This window comes from Canis lupus, chromosome 34, assembly GCF_011100685.1.
Source record: "Canis lupus familiaris isolate Mischka breed German Shepherd chromosome 34, alternate assembly UU_Cfam_GSD_1.0, whole genome shotgun sequence".
In the NCBI taxonomy this organism is placed as follows: domain Eukaryota; kingdom Metazoa; phylum Chordata; class Mammalia; order Carnivora; family Canidae; genus Canis; species Canis lupus.
The window spans coordinates 20,884,627-20,905,981 of record NC_049255.1 but is presented as its reverse complement, the minus strand read 5'-3'; the positions used below and the strand labels follow the sequence as shown (position 1 = coordinate 20,905,981).

The 21,355-nt window shown below is 41.2% G+C and overlaps 1 protein-coding gene across 9 annotated transcripts in view; it reads right to left on the bottom strand.

The window, feature by feature from the left end:
• Positions 1-21,355, bottom strand: part of LOC478670 (LIM domain containing preferred translocation partner in lipoma) — a 603,162-nt gene that overhangs the window by 437,627 nt on the left and 144,180 nt on the right. For all 9 annotated transcript variants that reach the window (XM_038583676.1, XM_038583674.1, XM_038583673.1 and 6 more), the window contains one exon: positions 10,179-10,386. In XM_038583676.1, coding sequence (XP_038439604.1) covers positions 10,179-10,371 — 193 coding nt within the window. In that variant the 5' untranslated portion in view covers positions 10,372-10,386. The remainder of the gene's footprint in view (positions 1-10,178; positions 10,387-21,355) is intronic.

Below are 21,355 nucleotides of genomic sequence, written 5' to 3'. Positions count from 1 at the left end.
TTTCTGTGCAGATGCCTTGAGATGCTAAATCTGTAGTGGTGACATGAGACCCAGAGTTGATGTGTTTTTTCTTTTTAAAAAATGTTCCCCAGGGTACGGGGGTGGCTCAGTCAGTTAAATGTCCAACTCCTGGTTTCAGCTCAGGTCATAATCTCAGGGTCATGTATTGAGCCCTGCATCAGGCTCCTCACTCAGTGGGGAGTCGGCTTGAGATTCTCTCTCTGTCCTTCTCCCTCTGCCCCTCCCCTCCACTCATGCTTTCTTTATCTCTTTCTCTCAAATAAATAAATATATCTAAAAAAATGTTCTCCAAATCTTTCTAATGACTGGTCTGCTTTGAAAACTAATGTTTAAACCATACATTATAACAGTAATCATCAAAGTATGGTGCAGACAATTCAGTGTCCATGTAAGATGGCACTTAAGAGAAGAAATCATGTAGAAATCTGTATGTATGTATTTTTCTTATTAATCATGTAGAAATCTGTATGTATGTATTTTTCTTATTATTAAACTTTTTACTTTGAAATATAGATTCATAGAAAGTTATAAGAACTGAAGTTCTTAGACTCCCAGGTACCACTCATCCAGCATCTTCCAATGGTAGCATCCAATACAGGCAGAACACAAAATGGAAACCAGGAAATGCACATTGTTGTATTACTATTAGCTAGCTCTTACTCCATTTTCACCATTTTTTTTACCTACATTCATCTGTGTGTGTATACAGTTCTATGCAATTTGATCCCATGTATAGTCACCCAACTACCACCACAACCAAGATACAGAACTGCTCCACCAACACGAAAAGACTCCCTGTTGCTTTTTCTTGGTATGAACACCCACTCCCTGCCCTGCTCCATCCCTCATTCCTGTTCCCTAGCAACCACTAATCTGTTCTCCATCTCTAGAGTTTGTCATCTCAAGAATGTCTTATAAATGGAATCATACGGTATATGCAACCTTTTGAGATTGACTGCTTTTTTCATCAAGCATAATGCCCTTGAGGTCAATCTGGGTTGTCGCATGTATCAATAGTTGATTCCTTTTTATTGATGAACAGTATCACTGCATTGTTTGGAGGTACCAGAGTTTGTTGAAACATTTATCCATTGAAGGACATTTGGATTGTTTTTAGTATCTTGTCATTACGAAAAAATTTGCTGTGAACATTCACGTACAGGTTTCTGTGTGAACATAACTTTTCATGTCTCTGAACTGAACCTCCAGGAGTGCAACTGCTGAATCATATGGTTGGTACATGTGGGGAAAAAAGCTGCCAAAGAGTTTTATAGAGTGGTTATACCATTTGACATACTCTTACCAGCAGTGATCCAGTTTCTCCACATCTTTACCAGCCTTTTTTTTTAAATCTTAGCTTTTTAATAGATGTGTAGTTATGTTTTATTGCATTTCTATATTTACTTTTATCTTCAAAAAAGAAATTAAGCTATGTTTAAATTTAAAATATGGAGTGACAATAATACTATAAATTTATAGAATTTAAACACAAAGAAGATTAAAGAGCACTTCACCAAAAAACCTAGCATTATTCACCATTCTGGAAGTCCACTACCTTCTTAAGGAATTTACTTCCACACTTGATGACGCTGACAGGTTACAAAATAAAAGAAATTTTGTTGACAATAAACAAACTTCTCTTTGTTCTAAAACATCTGATCCACTCTGTCCACATAAATTAATTCTATCACTGGAGCTTCTAAACAAGTCACTCAAAACACATCAGCAACACAGAACTGTGGTAACCATAGAAGGAATCCAGAGGATCAACCACTCACTATTCTGTAATACTGAATAAGCCACTGACCTTGGATCCCTTAAAACTGGGGTAATAACCCTTGCCTTCAATTCAGCAATTTTATTTGTTATTTACAGCACTCCTAGGGCAAAGGCTTGACACCTCCCAGAAATGTATTAGTGAAAATACTATTTTTTCAATATTACTTATTATGAATAAAAACAATTAGTTATCTTTATTATAGCAAGAAGCACATTCCATGAAGGCAAGAATTAATCCCTGTTTTGTTCATTTCCATTCATTCAGCCCCTAGAAGAGAGCTTGGCACAAAATCTGTTTTAAGTAAATGATTGTTGAATAAGCACACCAGAGCAATTCCTTAGAGTTGTAATGTATTTTCTAGCTTATAAAACATTTTCAGGGGAGCCTGGGTGGCTCAGTGGTTGAGCATTTGCCTTCAGCTCAGGTCCTGATCCCGGGGTCCTAGGAGAGAGTCCTGAATCAAGCTCCCCATGGGGAGCCTGCTTCTCCCTCTGCCTATGTCTCTGCCTCTCTCTCTCTCTCTCTCTCTCTCTTTCTGTGTCCCTCATGAATAAATAAATCTTTTTAAAAATCTTCATAATCATCATTATATTCGATGCTCAAACAACCTTGTAAGGTAATTAATATCTCCAGCTAATTTTATAAATTAAAGAAATGTGGAATAGAAAACTGTCATTATCAAGTTCAGGTGGTGAACCCTGAGCTTGACTGTAAATACCCTGACCCCCAAGTCAGCATGAACCTTGGCTTTTTGGAGTGTCAATAAGGCTTGTGAATATTTGGTAAAATCTAATGTCACCCAAGAAATTACAAATTCTTTTCTCTTCAGGAATATGTGATGTGAAGATCAAATTAATACAATTATTATTTGACCCTTTAATGAATGAACAGCTTGTACCCCCTTCCCCCTCTGCCAAGGGTCTGAGAATTAAAACTCATGTACAGCATTCTGCAGTGATAGATGAGGCTCAACATGCTTACCCTGTACCAGAAAAGGGGCATGCCAGTCAAACCCAAGCCTCATTAGAGTTCCTGATGTTTCAGTGACTTTGTGACTGTCCTTATGACAGACCATGCATAATTATAACAAATGTCTAAGAAGCTGCAATTGCTCTTGTGTGATTGCTGGCAACTTAATGAGACTGTCAGGACCACAGAAAGAAGATGTTCCCCATTTGTACCTGCAAAGTCGCAGGCCAGATTCACCTGTTTCACAGCAGGGCACAGAAACTACAGGACTCCAGAGACAAGCTAGCACACCGTGAGTTTAAATACTTAGCTATGGGATGCCTGGGTGGCTCAGCGGTTGAGCACCTGTCTTCAGCTCAGGGCGTGATCCCGGACACCCAGGATCGAGTCCTACATCAGGCTCCCTGCATGGAGCCTGCTTCTCCCTCTGCCTGTGTCTCTGCCTCTCTCTCTCTCTCTCTCTCTCTCATGAATAAATAAATAAAATCTTTAAATAAACAAACAAACAAATAAATAAATACTTAGCTATGACTGTTCAGAGTTCACAACTGGTACTCCTCCATTTTCTGCCACTTACTATTCTGTTTTCACACACACACACACACAAAGTTTACTAACCATAAGAACAGAAGCTGCACCAAATTTGCCTGTAGGTTAAACACAAAAAATGGTAGGGAAAACCCATGCTATGTTATTTAACTATATTGCCATTGGTGGCCATCTGTTTCCCTCACATTTTAGCTTTTGTTGAGAAAATAAGTATGTCCAACCAAACCAGTTTACATCACTTCACACCACTACTGGCTACTTATCTACAAAGTATCAATGATCCACGACTCATCGATTCCTAGGAGCCAAGCCTGTCTTGCCTCTTCCAATCAGAGACAATAGAGATGCAGTGGGATGAGCACATGTGGGAATCCTGGACGTGGACCCCAGCTCAGCCCCCAACCCTTGGATACACTTGAGAAGCCATTCCCTTCCCTCTTAGACAGAGTTTTCACATCTGACAAATGGAAGAACTGGAATACATGATCGTCAAACTCTTCTAGTTCTGCCACTCCAAGACTTTGTAATTAATGCATGAAGAATGGCTCTGTCATGAAGGCAGAAATGAAGGAAGACTGGCTGCCTTCTCCTCCATGGGGGGTTCTGTTACATGTGACGGCATTTTGTTCTAGCTCCTCCGTCTACTGGAGATTAGCAAACTGCCTGTAACTATTTGCCTCCATGAAACGGATGAATAACCTCAGGGGAGCAGAAAGCATGGAGAGTTCTAATCACGAATTTCCAGGTTTAGAACCTTCACTGAATAGAATTCACTTCATTTATTCTGATTGTATTTTTCACGTCTCGGTGAGCCAATGTAGGCAAAGCTCGAAAGCAGAAGTCTTACATGTATTTACCTACAAGTGTAGAAGGCAATATATGTAGAAATTGTTTATGAGAAGAGCAACCATTTTGAAATTAATTCCAAGAAGAATCATGTAATAATAAAGTAATGGAGTTAGAGTTGAGGAAGCTGACTATCCCAACTTCCAATAAATAGAACCCTTTAACATCAGTAAGAGCCCCAGACATGAAAAGTAGAGGTTGGCTCTATTATTTTACTGACTGCGAGGCAAATAAATAAGTTCTTTCACTTCTAGTAGTTTACCGCTTGGCAAAATGTCAATCACATCTGTTGTAACTTACTCAGAGAGCCATGGCAGGAATCACCCTTGTAGAATGAAATGACAGTGAGTATGGAAGTATAGGATAAACTATAAAGTGCTGTACGAATACAAAGGGATTCTACTGAAACAGTCCCCTTGAATTTGTACCCTAGGCAGTAGATTTTTCTAAAAATCTTCTATAAAAAATGTTTTTCAGGACGCCTGAGTGGCTCAGTGGTTGAGCCTCTGCCTTTGGCTCAGGTATGATCCTGGAGTCCTGGGATCCAGTCCCGCATCAGGTTCCCTGCAGGGAGCCTGCTTCTCTCTCTGCCTGTGTTGTGTCTGACTCTCTCTCTATGTCTCTTGCGAATAAATAAGTAAAATCTTTAAAAAATATATTTTTCAAAGGAACTTTAGAAATTGGAGAAAATAAACTTCAGGCTACAAGACAACCCAAAACTTAAAATTTGGAAATATTACAAGTGATTCTGTATGAGAATTTACTGTAATTATCACATTTCATTCGACCAGAGTATTAAAAGAGAAAAAGACTGTGTGTACGTGTGTGTGTGTGTGTGTGTGTGTGTGTGTGTATGTATTTCCAATTCCCAAAGTTGTAATGACAGGAAATTTTCAGAACCATCTCAAGAAAATAATGTATTAGCAAAGTAGGAAAGCTCACTGGTATCTACCAAGAATAGAAAAAGAAAGATCTATATACCCTGTCCTGCCATCAAAGTCTAAGGCTTTATGTTTTTGGTTTGGTTTTGTTCTTGCAAATTTGGAGAAGACAGAAGACCCAGATTATAGGATACAGAACATTACTGGCTAGTACTTGAAAGACCAGAAAAAAAAATGCATTATCTTGTTGTCCTCATCAGTCTAAAATAGAAGATAATGAGACAAAATCATACATACATAGCAACCATCCCACAAAAAAAAAAAAAGAAAAAAGAAAAAAAAAAATAAAAAAAAAATGATACAGGCATTTAACAGTAAAAACTTCGTAAGAAGGCAAAACAATAAAAAAGATATATGGGCTCATAATCATATAGTACCAAACACGAGAAGGCATTTGGAAATGCAGGGTCACTCAGAGAGGACTGAGGAAATACAAATTCTTAAAGAATATCTGTGGAAAGTCTGAGAAAAATGGTAGCAAAACACAAGTATTTTAAGGCCTAAAGAGCAAGTAACTGGGAAAAAGAGCCCCCACTTCTCAGTGTGCCAAAGCCCTTTAGAGAAAGGTTATTAGCAGAATACATTGTAAAAGGAAATTATGACAGTGGGACTCCCAGCAATCTCAGTTGGGAGAGCCTGACTCTGGATTTCGGGGTTATGGGTTTGAGCCCCAAGCTGGGTGTAGAGATTACTTAAATAAATAAACAAATTTTTAAAAAGAGGGAGAAATCATGACATATGGGATCCCATAAATATAAGCTGATGTGCAAACATGTGGGTACTTAGCCACTCTTAGAATTTAAAAATGAGGGGCACCTGAGTGGTCAGTGGTTGAGTGTCTGCCTTCAGCTCAGATCGTGGTCCCAGGGTCCTGGGATCGAGTTCCGCAGCAGGCTCCCTGCTGCCTCTCTCTCTGTGTCTCTCATGAATAAACAAATAAAATTTTTAAAAAAAAGAATTTAAAAATGAGAAAGCAAACCCCAGACATTGCAGACATTATTAATGCCAAGGTAAGAAACAGAATTGAAAGCTTCCAGGCAGGGCAGCCCAGGTGGCTCAGCAGTTTAGCGCCGCCTTCAGCCCAGGGCGTGATCCTGGAGACCCGGGATCGAGTCCCACGTTGGGCTCCCCGCATGGAGCCTGCTTCTCCCTCTGCCTGTGTCTCTGCCTCTCTCTCTGTGTGTGTGTCTCTCATGAATAAATAAATCTTTAAAGAAAGAAAGCTTCCAGGCAGCAGTGGTTTAACAACTCCTGGACTAAAAAGCTTAAGGAGTGAGTACAGGAGGGTAAAAACAATCCAAACAGGTAGGTGGAGCTATAGAACCCTAACACCTGATAGGTAGCTGTGCAGCGGGGATCTGTGCCTGAAGAAGCAGGTTTACTTTGCTATGGGGCTTAAGCATAACCCGGAACATTACAGAGTACCTAGGATATGACAGGTATCCTGCTGGGTATCAGCAGGAGTAAAGGCATGAGTCAGGCATCCCTGCCTCCAAGAGCTCCTGGCCCACTGAAGGAGACAGGCTCTTTTACAAGGAAGGCACATCGTGCTAAGAACTCTATGAGGTAGATAAAGAGGTTATGGCATAGTGAGAAAGAGTCCTCACTAGAATACGGTCCAAGGTCCTGTATGACTCTGGACTCAGACAGAGAGGACCCGAGCTCAGCCCTGAGCAGACCACATACCTCTGAGCAAATAACTTCTACCCTCTGCCCTGTGCTTCTCACATTTACACCAGAGAGAGGTAGACTGTATCTTTTCTGCTAATTCTAACTCTTATGTCTTTGCAGGTAAGCTTCGTAGACGTCAGGCTCTGAACCAAGTTATGAGGGAAAAGACTCCAGGGGCAAGAAATGGAGGAGAGCATTACTAGTGGCAAAGAACAGGTGAGCTGAGGCATACGACCCTGGCATCTTCAGTACATAAAAACCGTGTTACCTACTGTCTGGGGACTTCGCTAATGGCACAGGACATTCAAAATGGATACCCCTGTCCCCCCCCCCCAAAAAAAAAAGAAGAAGAAAGAAAAGGAAAATGTTTATAAACTTTTAAAAAAATGTATAAAGATTTAAACAAAAACGAACACAAATGATGAAAGTGTTTAGCATAGCAGAGAATGCACTAACATTTAAATTATTTTTCTTTTTTTCCTAACATTTAAATTAAATAGAAAGTAAAGCAAACCTCACACTTCCAACAAATATCATGTCATAATACTGAGCAGATGAAGAGATGCAGCTTCATTTAAAAACAAAGTCTGAATATCCATGAACCTTTCCCCATATTTATCTTTAAAATGTATATATGCAAGGGAAATTTCTTCTTTCACGTATTCAAAAAAGGTTATATTAAAAAAAGAGAGAGAGAGAGAGATTGGCAGAATTGCAAGAAAGAATCAAGACTTCAGAAATTAAATGAGACTGAGTTGCTTCAAAGGCGGATGCCACATTCCAAACTGTTTATCGCAAGAGAAGAATCACTGAGCAGAGCACTCACCCATCCAGCCATCCGCCATCCATCCAAATATATACATACATGAGAACATACAGACATACATTTGACCATACACAATCCTTCCTACCAAAAACACAGTAGCATAATAGGAGCCAAGAGGAACATAAGGACGAGTGAGAAACCATGTCTTGTTGCTTAAATGGGGAAACAAAGCTTACATTCTTACAAGGAAGTATCCCCATCACATGGGGCGTGCATGCCACATATGCCAAGAGAGAAGAACAAGCAGTACAGCACCTGGGTAAGGACAACAGCCTTGCTTCAGAAACTGAAGAGCCACAAAACCATAGAGAATGTCACCTCTCCTCCCTAAACTCCCATTTCCCATTTTCCACGGGAAGAACATACACTTACCTCATAGGATTCTATGAGGCGGACATAAAATGATAGTGAAGCAGCACAGAATCTCACATAGACTACGACGTGCTGAACAATGACAGAGCAAGAGCAGGAAAAAAAAAAGCAGAAACGTGAGAGTCACAGAATCAGATGTACCTGGAACCCCAGGGAAGGGAATGATTACTTCGGATGTAGGCCATCTCTGGCCATTTTGGAGAGGGCAACCCAAGTAGGATGTTGACAGGTGACAAAATGGATGGAGGTGGAATGCTGAGAAAGAGCAAATGGCTGTGGGCTACAGAGTTTTGCACAGGCTGTCAGGGTCCCCAGAGAACGAGACAGGCAGTGAGCAAACCTCACAGAATCCAGTAAGGAGAGCAGGGCATCTCAAGAGCAGAGAGCCAGTCACCCAAGGGGCCAACCCACTGCAGGTCACAGCATTCAGGATGAAGGAGTCTGAAAGGAGACCACGACATGCTCCTCGGTCTCCCATATGTCATGGATTAGCCTACTTGATATAGGACCTGCCCCCATGTCACCCCTCAGGTGGGGGGCGGTCATCACAATGACTAAGCCTTCCCCATACATTTGCCTCCTGCTCCAGGAGGAAACCTATCTTCTTCCTTTCATGTTAGAAGGAAGTTGACTTCAGCTCTCCCCAAAGATGAGGAGACAAAATAACCATCCCCCAGTAAGCAAAGCAGGGAAAATATTGAGAAAACAAATAAGGAAGCCAACCTATGGTCTCTCCTGTCCTGGTGAGGGGAGATTCTCTTCCAAATCCCAACATGAGTCCTGCAATCACTAAAGTGCCACCACTGAAGAACAAAGAAAACCAGTACTGCTAAGTCTTGGACTGACTGTAGAGAGAATTTCCTTCAAGGTCTGTAAAACTCAGACACTGCCATGGGGATTAGTAGAGCACCAAGAGTGCCACTTCCTGTTTTTCCACAGTAGCTCTCTGATGGTCTTGCTGTTGCCTTCTCTGGAAAAAAGAATTCCCAAAGATCCATGGCCCCAGCTCTGGAGTGCACGCTGATGCCTGACTTCCCTACCACCTGTCTATGCGTCCAGCCCCCTCACACAAACCAGATACCTGGGTGAGGCCTTGACTCCAGAAGTCCTTCAATTCTAATGAGAATACCAAGAGTTAAGTGTTTCCTGGGGGCAGGGAGAGGACTAGGAGGAAAAGAGACAGGCTGAACTATACCACAGAGTGTGAAAGAGTCTCACAACCACTGCGGAAAGAAACACACTCATGTCACCCAAGAAGTAATAAGATACATCATGCCTGGCGAGGGTAACGTAAGGTCTTTTTTTTTTGGGGGGGGGGGGAATTGGGGGGAGGGGGGAGGGAGAAAACAGAGAAAGGGGTGCTCAATCTCCTTTCACTGTCTCTTCACTCTCAGCGTCCAGAAGTTTACCGTTTCTCCTCTGTTGTCAGTTATAAGTCATCGTTTCGCAGATTTGGATGAGCTGCTGACACTGATTGGTAAAAATATGGAAACTCTTCAACCAAACAGTACAGCACTCCTCATGCTGCCTGTGAGGCTCAATGTGTGAACACACAGGTACACGCACACCTGAGATGCGGAGCTCACGTGGCTCATCCAACTCCGCTTTATGCGAATTGAATGTTCTGCTGTTACAACCCCTAGAACTAGGCTTCGCTCACATCTGCCTGACACTTTCAACAAATGCAGATCTCACACAGCTCTCCAGACAACTTTATGCTACAGCAGCCTAGGTGAGTCCTAACAATTTTAGTCTTCACAATTCCAGGTGCCTCACTTCAAATGAGTTTCCCATCAGAGCACTTCTTGGCAGCACATGGGGACACATGTCTAACATCAAGAGGGAGGGGCAACTGGGTGGCACACAGTCTCCACAAGACAATGGGATGGGGTGGGAGATAACAGAGTAGAAGGGAACTGAGATGAATGAAGAGACCAGGGTTCTAGTTTCAGCTACAGCCCTAAGTCACTGAATAACCACAGCTGTAGAACCCCTAAGAGGTCTCACTTTCTTTATCCCTAAAAGAAATGTTGGCTTTGGTGGTTTCTAGATGTTTCTTTTGACTCTGACAGTCTATTAACTATGATAAGCACAATGAATTCTTGAGCTACTTTTTCCCGACAAAACATCATGAAAATAAATCGCTTTTATTATATTGAACTCTCCCACTTCGGATTCCCGACTCTAAAATCCTCCCACTTACCTTCACCACCAGGCTGCTTGTATGGGTTGTACTTGGGCTTTGGAGCAACTACTGGTGCAAACTTCTTGGGTGGTTGCTGTGTGGACACCGAAATGCTGGGGGTCCCAAAGGCATGGGTGGTCTCCATCCGAGCAGGCACATGGCCAAGGGGTTCACCGGTGCTTTTGGGTGGCAGCCAAGATGGGTGAGACATCGTTGGAATCTGGAACTAGAAAGAAATAAACACAGTCGGTTCACAAAAGCATGAAAATGGAGGCAACCGGCCTCAGTTCCACATTCTTTCCATCTTAATCCATACTTAGTGAAACCTTGACAAAGCTCTCTGAGAAGGAGGACAAAGAGAGAAAAAGTGAAAGAGAGGAGGAATAGAAGGAGGAAGATGAAGAAAAACTGACTTTCACTGGAGGAGAAAATAGCACAATCCAATCTTGAGCACCTCTTCTGACAATTACCTATTCAGTGTCTAACACTCTTCAGGAAATAGATATGATAAGAAATGGTCCCTAACCTGAAGAACTTTCTTTTTTTAAAAAAAGATTTTATTTATTTATTCATGAGAGATACAGAGAGAGAGGCAGAGACACAGATGCAGAAGAATGCTCCCTTCAGGGAGCCCAATGAGGGACTCAATCCCGGGACCTCAGGATCATGACCTAAGCCGAAGGCAGATGCTCAACCACTGAGCCACCCAGGCACCCCCAGAAGAAGTTTCTATGGGAGGAGACTCTGATCCCAGCAAGGCTGGAAAAAATCTTCACTTTTATTAATAACCTATTAAAAGGGATACCACACATCAAGTAAATCATGATTAAGTTACCTAAGTGAGGTGATACTGCCTAAGAGGGATCAAAATAAATAAAAGTGTTTCTGGGATGCAGAAAAAAAGGTAAGATTACTTCCGGCTGGGCACAGAATGCAGATCTCATTAATGAGATGTCCCTGAGACGGGGCCCTGAGTGCTGAGCAGAGGTCGGCCTGAACCAGGTCAACAACGTGGCACCATGGGCAGCAAAGAACACTTTGGTGTTCTGGGGAGGGAAGAAGGAGAAGTAGCTAGCAAACAAGTAAAACATGGGATGGAACCAAAGTACACACAGCTTTGCACTCTAGCCTGGGGAACCTGAACTTCATCAGTCAGCTTCAAGGAAGCACCAGAAGTTTATTCTTGAAACAATGGCCTAACCGGCTCCCATCAAGATGCTTTCAGATGATACCTCTGTAGGGGCAGTTATGCTCCCCACCCAGGGGCACCTGCAAATGGTGGGAGAAGGGAGGACCCTGTTTGCACAAAGCCTAGGACCACACTGGCACTTAGTAGCTAAGGACTAGCAATATTCAACACCTGTGATGAACAGGTCAGCCCCCCAGGACTAGAGAACATCTGTGAAAAACTAAACTAAGATCGGGCAAAGCAGCCCAGCCAAAGTGCAGTTCTGATCATATTACAATGCACTGTAAGAGGAAAGAAACATGCTGTCTTGCATGTCAGGGTAAGCCAGTCACCCCTCCAGGCAGCCTGCAGGCTGGGGCTGAGCCTCCCAGAAGGCTTGCCGAGGAGGAGGGCTCTCCAAGCCTGATTGCAACAGCTCTCCAGCACAGGGAGGCCCGGAAGGCACCCTGCACCGGCTCCCAGCCCCAAATCCACCCAGTAATTTATTAATTGAACTGAATTAATTGAGAGGGCTACATGATTACCTCCAGATGTCTGTAAAGACAAAGAACACTGGAAATGCAGGGAAAAATAAAGGCCAGGGAGAGACAGGGTGACAAAGAGGGATGGGGCAGGGCGTTGGCTAAGGTAGCATGGGGGGAGGGCCCTGACCTTGAATAGCCAGCCCCCTCCCCCACAGCACTGCCTCGGGTACCCCAACTCCCTTGAAATTAAGACAAAGCCTTGTTCTCCCTAACTCCCGAGTTTTAAGACAACCGATGAGCTAACACTACTAAAGGGTTTTATGTCCTATATAGTGGTATGCAAAGGAAGAGAAAGAAAACTGTTGGAGTTGGAGTGTAGTTTTCCAGTGAAAGGGGATGACTCGGATCAAAGAGGAAGGCTCTAACCTAGGGATCCGGAGACTTCTGTTACTGAAGCCAGTGGAGACAGGGACTTTCACTCTGGTTGCAGGGCCCTGCCTTTCTTCTTCCTCCCTTGTACCGTGTGCACAGGCAAGGTACAGACACTTGTTAAGCTGTGGGTTCCTTGAAAGGGCAAGGACCGTATTTTACATATTCCTAAAATCACCACGAAGGCCCAGCACAAAACCAACATAGAAAACAACCATGAATCTGGTTTACTCATTGTTCTCAACCCCGGCTGCACATGTATAATCATTTAAGAAGATTAAAAAAAAAAAAAAAAAAAAAAAAAGCACATCTCTTAAGGATTGAGAAACACTAGGTTTTGTGTATGTATTTTTTTTAATTGAGTCTTAGTCTTCTACTGAAAGGGGATGAAAGTGTCTGTTCTGCTTTCAACATGACTAAAGTGAGCATAGGTCAGCACCAAGTAGGATAAAATAAAGATTTGAAAACTTTCATGTGCCATGCACATTTGCAGTATAAATTTTATTTGTACATTTTAAAAATGGGTTAATATCATCCTTGCAACTTTTCTATAAATCTGAAGTTATTCCAAAATAGAAACTTTAAAAAAATGGGTTAATATAGGATGCAGTGATTTCTAAAGCAAAGAGGCACATTTCCAGATCAATTCTACATTGCCAATTGACTGTAGAATCCTGGCTTTTTCAGATATGCCACAGATATAAAAGAACAGGCAACTTCTGGGAAAGTATAAAAAAATGAAAACTTAAGCATCGATATGCAAATAATTGACTCATCTTTACAGTTACCCCCAATACCTCATATTACCCTGATAATGCCCTCCCCATGGAGATACCCTCAGTTCCACCTCTTGAGAGTACCAGGGTCTGGCCATCTATCTGTCTGCAGATGAACTCAATGGCATCTCCTGTACCATTCCTCTATGTGTCCACCATGGTCCAGTGACACAATTCACAAAATTTGTAATGAATGCTCCTGACCCCACAGCCTTACTCCTGCTGCGCCCACCATCTACACTGCCATTTCCATCCCTTCACTTTCTACCAAGCCCTATTGTTTTTATCTTGACCCAGCTCAAATGTCTCTGATGCTGTGAACATGTCCCTAACTCACCACCCACCCCCCCAAAAAATAAGTAGCTTAATTCCAGGTTCTTTAGTACTTGTATCACACTTAAGCAATCTACATGGACTGACCCAATAACGCGGCAGCTTCCGAGTAGTCTCATTAAATGAGCACAATGCCTGGCTAGGAAGCCTCTAGAAAGCTATATTACAGATAAAGGAGCAGATGGATGAATGTTGATCTTTTCAGCTACTCATCCCTCTTTAGAATGTCTATATCTCCCTTCTTAAGCCTCCACTGAAACAGTCATCTCTATTTCTCTCCGTTACCTTAGCAATGTAATGAATCATGTTGATAGAAATCCAGATATTGAACCATCTCTGCATTTCTAGAAAAAATCCTACTAAGTCACAGTTACAGTATTTTGATATGTGATGAATCAAACATGGTATTTTATAGAGAATTTTTGTACACAGAATCGTGAGTAAGATCATTCTATAGTGTTGTTTCTCTAATTGTTTTCCTTATCATTATTAGGTTTCATATGAGGGTTCTACATCCATTTCTACTGTTTGGATTTGTTCAATAATGATGAGATTAGAATTATCTGATCTGTAAAAGTTTATCAGAACTTAGTGTAAAGTTTGGATGTGATACTTTCTTTAATAATAGATCTTAATCATATTTCCAGTAACTTCTATGATAGCTGCAGCCGCCTTATGCTTCTTGTGAGGTTAGTTTCAATATTCTGACAGAAATTTATCCAATTCTTCTAGGTTTGCTCTCCCTCCATTTCCATCTAGCTACCTCTCAATTAAAAATGATATCTACCGTGCAGCATTTAGATCCTGAGCATCATCACTTCCCACTAATCTTTAAAGACATAACTCATGTTTTCTATCATCCAGTTTAAGTGTAATATTGTCTTCACCTGGAATACTGTACTCAGAGTAACGGAATACATTACCCTGTCTCTGCTTGCCTAGATCCCAAACTAAACTCTTGGATCCTTAAGAGCATAAAGAATTATCACTCTCAAGTCCCAGGGCCTAATACATGATAGACACTCAATAAAAATATCTGTTAATTTAATGAATGAATAACTTTATTTGCCTGGCATCTGAGCTCCAGATGAATCAGATTCTCATCCTGTACTGAGATGAATCAGATTCTCATCCTGTACTCAAGAAGCTTAAAGCCTACCTGCAGAAGAGATATTTATATATGTGAAAAGAGAAAGAAAGCAATACACAGCATACAAAAAGAACTGGGGTGTGTGACAGGAGCTAGCATAGGGAGGGGTTGCCCCTGCCAAGGACTTTGAAAGCTGGCTGGTTCAGAAAGATAAATGGAGCAACAAAGATAATGCCTGGAAATAATGTAAGCTCAAGGAAGAAGCAAGGTCTTTCCATAGGACAGGGAACAGACCAGTTGTACTAAAATGAGGGACTTATGGAGAGTATTTGGGGAAAAGGTTTGGAAGATAAATTGAGCTTGCTTTTTAAAGGTTTTCTGCAGAGAAATAAGAAGCTAGAACTTTAATCTTTGAACAGTCATCCAACAAGAGAAAAAACTCTATATATGAAACATGAACCAGTTCAGGATGGATCTAAGGAAGATGATAAACACAACTGCACAGACATAGAGTCTCCAGGTCCACAGTTCTAGTCTCAAGTTGGCCATTGTGACCTTTAACAACAGAGGATACTCATTTGCAAAATGAATGTCTGTAAAGTCCCAATCAGCTCTAATACTCTACAGTGCTTTCCTTCTCTGAAACCTGAATTACAGCCCTTTATGTTGATACATGGGTTTGAAGAAAGCTCACAAGGTTAGTGAACAGATGAACTAGCACATGTCAGTTGGGGTTTCTCAGCTTCTTCAAGAACGACCAACATAAACACAAAGATAAGTAGTGGTGAGAGCTGGTTTTGCTGGACCAAAACTCACCCTGCTCTTACTTCCTCTGGTTCTAGGTCAGTTTCACTATAAGCTGACAATCATTGCGAAAGCAAGAAGTGAAAGGGAAGATCTCCACAGGGGCTGCAAAAATACGCAAACACCATCACAAGAGAGGCAAACAAGAGAAATGGGCCTGGTCTGAGTGAAATGCCTACTGCTGGAGGGAGGCTGAGAGCTGGGCCCCCTGAGCACTGGACTTTCAGGAACTGTTGTCACATGCAAAGCGATGAAGAAGAACCTAAAGAGCTTCACTTATTGTCCTCTCTCCACGCTCTCGGTCTTCTCCTCCTAGCTGTTCAATGGGTACAAAAATGCCACGGCCTGACAATAAATAGCAAGAGTTTATTGAGGACTTACTATACGCCAAGCAATTTTCTAACAGTCTTGACTATTATACAAGGTAGGGTCATCATTCTGCACATTCAGCAGATCAGGAAAGGTAAGACTAGAAGAGTTAAATAATTTGCTCAAAGATACACATACTGACAAGGAGCAGAGCTGAAGCCTGGACACAGATCTTCAACCTCAAATCCGTGGTCTTCATCATGGTACCACTTTCCTGTTTGGAGAGAAACACACACACACACACACACACACACACACACACACACATCACAATCCAAAGTAGATTTTGCTCTTATCTCCATTCCTAGCTCCTGGATCTCAGCCATAATGTCTTCTCTACTCTGTTCCACCAAATAACCATCATGAGCCACAGGATCCCATACTGATGAAGCCAAGAATCTGACCAAACTAAGCAAAGCACAACAGAGCACAAACAGCCACAAAAGGCCATATGATGACCAAGACCTTTCCTCTGCAGGTGAGAAAACAGGGCTACATGTAAAGTGAGATTTATTATTTTTTTTAAAAGCCACTAAGCTTCTCTAAAGATACTGTGTGAATGACAAGTCATTGTCAGCCACAAAAATAGAACTAACTAGTGTTTGCTCAAGTTTTTCTTCTTTCCTAAAGTCAATATCGTACACTTCTTTAAACATTTACATAGATCATCAAAATTTAAAACCAACCAACCAATCATTCCATGGCATCATCTAACACCAAGTACTATAAGCTTAAAGTATAATTTTCAAGACTACCTATATGCTAGACTTATCTGAGGAATCTTTTTGTGTGTGTTCTGATTGAAGGGTTGAAAATAATTGTCTTAGAGCATCTATATTAATCTTTAAATCATGTTGCTTCAGTCCCTAAATCTCTTTTGCCAATTAACCCAGAGCCTGGCTCTTGGTCAATGTTTGCTAATCAATGAATGATACTGAAGGAAGAGACAAGTTTTAACATACTATTTTAGTGGTAGAAAATTTGAGAGACTGAGGTGCTAACTGACTTAAAGATCAGAAGTAGCTGATGGCATACTAAAGTTCAGAATTCATGTCCCTTAGCAATATTTTCTTTCTTTAAACAAGCAATAGGGACGCCTGGGTGGCTCAGTTGGTTGTGTCTGCTTTCAGCTCAAAACTGAGCTGAGCTTTCACAGTCCTGGGATCAAGCCCCGTGTCGGGCTCCCTGCTCAGCCAGCAGTCTGCTTTCTCCCTCTTCCTCTGCCCAATCCCCTGCTCATGCTCTCTCTCTCTCTAATATTTTTTTAATCTTTAGAAAGATAAAATAATAAAACAAGCAACAAAGATTTAAATAATACTTTTTTCTAAACTTTGGAGGTGTTTCACTATCTTTCCCCTTTATCTAAAAGTCAGTACCTATCTACAATTTCAAAACTGCTTTCCTAATGATCTGTTGAAATGGTACCATGTGCCTCCCTCTCTGGGCTACAGCTACTCATCCTTTCTATCTCTCAGTATTGAGCTGGAGGATGCCTTGTCTTCTGAATTAGATCCAGCTTTCAGGCGGAGCTCTGTCATGAGGTTGCAGTGTAGCCTTCCCTCTGTCTGGGATGGCACTGTCCCCCTCTGAAAACAAAGGAGGATTAGACAGATTCGATGAGTAACAACAACCCTACTCACAAACTCTTCTGACCCATGGAAGAAGACCCTGACTGTAGAACAGGCCTCAAACAAGCAAAATCATGGCAACTCCAGATCATGTACAGTTCTCCTCTGAGCTCATCAGTAATAAAGCACAGCCCTCCTTTTTCATTCTTCTTCTTTTTTTGGTCACCTGCTTCCCTGTCTCCTTACTTCCATTCCTCCTCTCACCATTGTGGGAGGGAATCTTAGATTGATCTCAGAGATTACCAAGGTATCAATCAAGATTTATTATGCACAAGTAAATAAGTACTTCAGGCAAACCTTCTCCAAGTGATGTAGGTAAGTCCCCACCAGTGTAATTATGAAGCAGATACACTGTGGCATGTGATGGAAGCGTGGGAAGACAACATTAAAGAATAAGGCAGGCTGGAAATGACACAAATTGTTAGCTGAACAGCAAATGTAATCACTCTTCCTCTGAAGCATCAGGTCAGATGAGAGCCGGAAGGGCAAAGCAGGATCTGCCATGGGCTGAAAATGTCAATGTATTCACTCAACTTCTCTCTACAGGCAACTTTGGCCCAGCACTGGCTAAGCGCCCCATTCTCTGCATGGACAGCTGGCATTACTTGGAAGGGGTGACTACAGAACAACTCTGCAGAAATGCCAAACCTTTATATAGGCTATCGGAGACACAATTGGAAATACTGGAAAAAGCTCTAGACTTAAATGCAGAGGACTCGGGTGTAATTTCTAGCTTAGCCACTAATTGACTTGATGATGACTTTAGTCCGTTGACCTCCTTGAACCTCAGTGTCTCTCCCTATCTGTAAAGAAAAGATTAGATGCCTTCTGCCACTCATTCCACCTTTCATGTTCCATGACTCTTCCAACAAGTCTTCAAGTTGAGCTGAGGCTGCTTACAAACCTGTCTCAACTCCTCTAAGTCCTACTGACCAGGGAGTGTAAAGTGAAAGGAGGCAGGACAAGAAACCACACATATAATGCCAACCTGCCTTGCACAGAGTTAGTATGAATATCAATTAATGCTAAAGGTGTGATCTCTTTTTTTAATTTTTTCAAAGATTTTATTTTAAGGAATCCCTACACCCAACATTGGGGTCAAACTCAAAACCCCATGATCAAGAGTCACATATGCTATCGACTGATCCAACCAGGTGCTTTGGCAAATCCTTTTTAAAACTGAGATATAATTGGGGCACCTGGGTGGCTCAGTTGGTTAGGATCTGCCTTTAGCTCAGGTCATGATCTCAGGGTTCTGGGATCAAGCCCCGATTGGGTTCCCTAATAGTGCAGAGTCTGCTTCTCCCTCTCCCTCTGCTTATGCTCTCTCTCTTTCTGCCTAATAAATCAATACAATTATTTTTCGTTAAAAAAGTGAGATATAACTAACATGTACTATTGTATCAGTTTTAGGTGTAAACATAATGTTTCAATATATGTGTACATTGTGAAGTGATTATCACAATAAGTTAACATCCATCAGCACACATAGTTATACTATTTTCTCTTTTTTTTTAATGATTGCATACGATTTTTTTAACCTAGCTAGCTTTTATTGTTTTTATCTTTTTATTCTTTAAATTCAATTAATCAACATGTAATGTATTATTAGTTTCAGAGGTAGAGGTCAGTGATTCATCTGTAAAGGCGCAATCCTTATTGCTGGCAACACTGTTAGCGACAAGAAACACCCCATCGCATCCTGGACCCCAGGTAAACTAAAGAGCAGCAGTGAGGGAAGCATCAGCCCAAACAAGTAAACATTCGCTTCTGATTTTTAAAAAAAGTGAGGCAGAACAGAGATATGTGTCCACACTGACTGAGATTTCATCTCAGATTCAGAACATCACACGATATGGGAACAGTCGACCATGACAGGGAAACAATAGCACTGGAAGACCAGGACACCCAAGAGAAGGTAAAAAGGAGAATGGAACCAAACCAATTGCTAACTAACTATCATTACCTGCCACAACTTCCATCAGTCACAGGAAAATAGACATGGGTGACAACAAGCCAGGATCAAGAGGTCCAATGGCCAAGAGGTCATAGAGTCTAGCTGTGAGAAATCATACGGACTGATTTGTTCCTTCTAATCAGAAAATTCAAAACCCAAGATTTAGAGAGGCCGGAGCAACTCTTCCAAGGTAACACAGCAGCTAAAACATATCAGAGGATTCATTCAAACCCAGTTGTTAGGCTTCCACAAAGCATTTGCAGTAGAAAAGTTTCACCAGGCAAGCCTGTAAGTCTATTGATTTTTGGATGATAACTAGAAGAGTGGGTAAAAGGTACGAAAGCAAACAGAGGAGTAAAGAATCCCTCTTCCAAGAATAAGTGGAAAATCAGCACCAAAGTCATGTGACCCAAAGCTCACCCTCAGGTCACATTCCATACCAATGGTTCTACTGGGCTAGGTGACCAAGAAAATATTTACCCTCTCTGGACCTCAGTTTCTCCAGCTCCACAATAGTAAGCCATCAGAAGGTGATCTCCAAATCCCCTCTCACAACATCATTTTATGTTCTATAATGCTACAGCATGCCTATGAGGTGTACCAGGCTCACAAAAAAATGTGTTCCTAAGGAAGTTTCTCCTAAGTCTCTGATGCTAACAGACTATTTTAATGTCCAAGGCTAAAAGAAAGGGGCAAATTTGAGACTTTGAGCTCAGAGAATCAACTAAAAGAGGAAATCTGAATTTACAAAGATGAGATTCTGAGTGCCTGCTTCATAAAGGTTCTAAAATCCTGTTTATGTCTTGCCCCTCTACTAGGATAAAAGAATAAGTATAGAAAAGTCACATATATAATCTCTAATCAGGCCTAGCAATCTCTCTGGTGGTACCTGAAATCTTCTCATTCCAAACCCACCACCAAGTGAGTAGGTCCACAAGTTAACTGCTGTTCACTTGTCTGTGTTCCCCTGACAACTTGTTCCAACTTGTAATCAAATATGTAAATGCTATGTTTTAGTTATGTGTTTACAAGTTCGTCATGCCCATTAGACAGGTCATAGGATTTTATTAGCACTTTGAAGGATGTCTTAATTGATTTCAATTTTTTAATTCTTTTTGCACTTTACTAAACACTCACTTTAATATCCCAGTGAAAACAAACATAATAACAGAAAAAAATCTATTTTAGATATAACTTGGAAAAGGTGAAATATTTAATTTTTGTCTTCACTAAACACGAGTTCACCATTGACAAATCTCCAGCCATATTTCCATCCGACAATAGTACATGTGACTCTGTGAAGCAAAGTTTATTCAGGCCATACAATCCCCTAAGAGGAATCATAGCAACAAGACACAGAGTTAACTGTTATGCTTCAGCCTCCTGAACATGAAATTGCTCAAAAACCTGTCACCTGTCAAGTATGCTCTTTGTATCCTAAGGTCACAGCAACTGTTCAAAAATTAGCTTAGAGCCTTTGCACAATTTAGACACTAACAAACTAACAGTTTTAATTACTGTTACTGAGTTTTGGTAACATTACTATAAAGTTTCCAATGTAATCTTTGTTTCTCTATTACTTTTCATCTGAAATTCCTTTCACATCCCAAATCTTCTTCACTCTCAGGTTGAAATATTAGGATATTGCAAAACTAAATAAAAATACCTAGACATTGGACAAATAAAGAGGCAGAGTGGAGACATACAGAATTTCAACCTTCAAGCACCACGAGATACTTTTAGAACACAAAGAAAGAGACTCAACTTCAACTTCATGCATCATCATACGCTCTGAAATAATAATCTTTGTTCAACACCAGTCCAAGAGCCTGGAGAAATTTCTCAGTATTTAAAATGGTATGAAAAACAGACAGGCTTCTCATTAGAATGTGTTATAAATTCAAATTATGTAAGAGAGGCTAGTTTTGCAATTTCACATTTAATAGCGAAACAATTGAAACCATTTTCAACTGGTGACCTTTTTCTTAAGTCAGGTTGGAAGCTGTTCCACTTTTATTTCAAGATTTTGAAACAGAGACAAAAATCTGTGGAGGCAGTGACCAATGGCAGCTGAGTAAAAACGAGCCAGGCTGTTTCGGATCAGTTTCAGAATGACATCAGTGAATGTTATTCCCTTTTAAATCTCCCTCGATGAG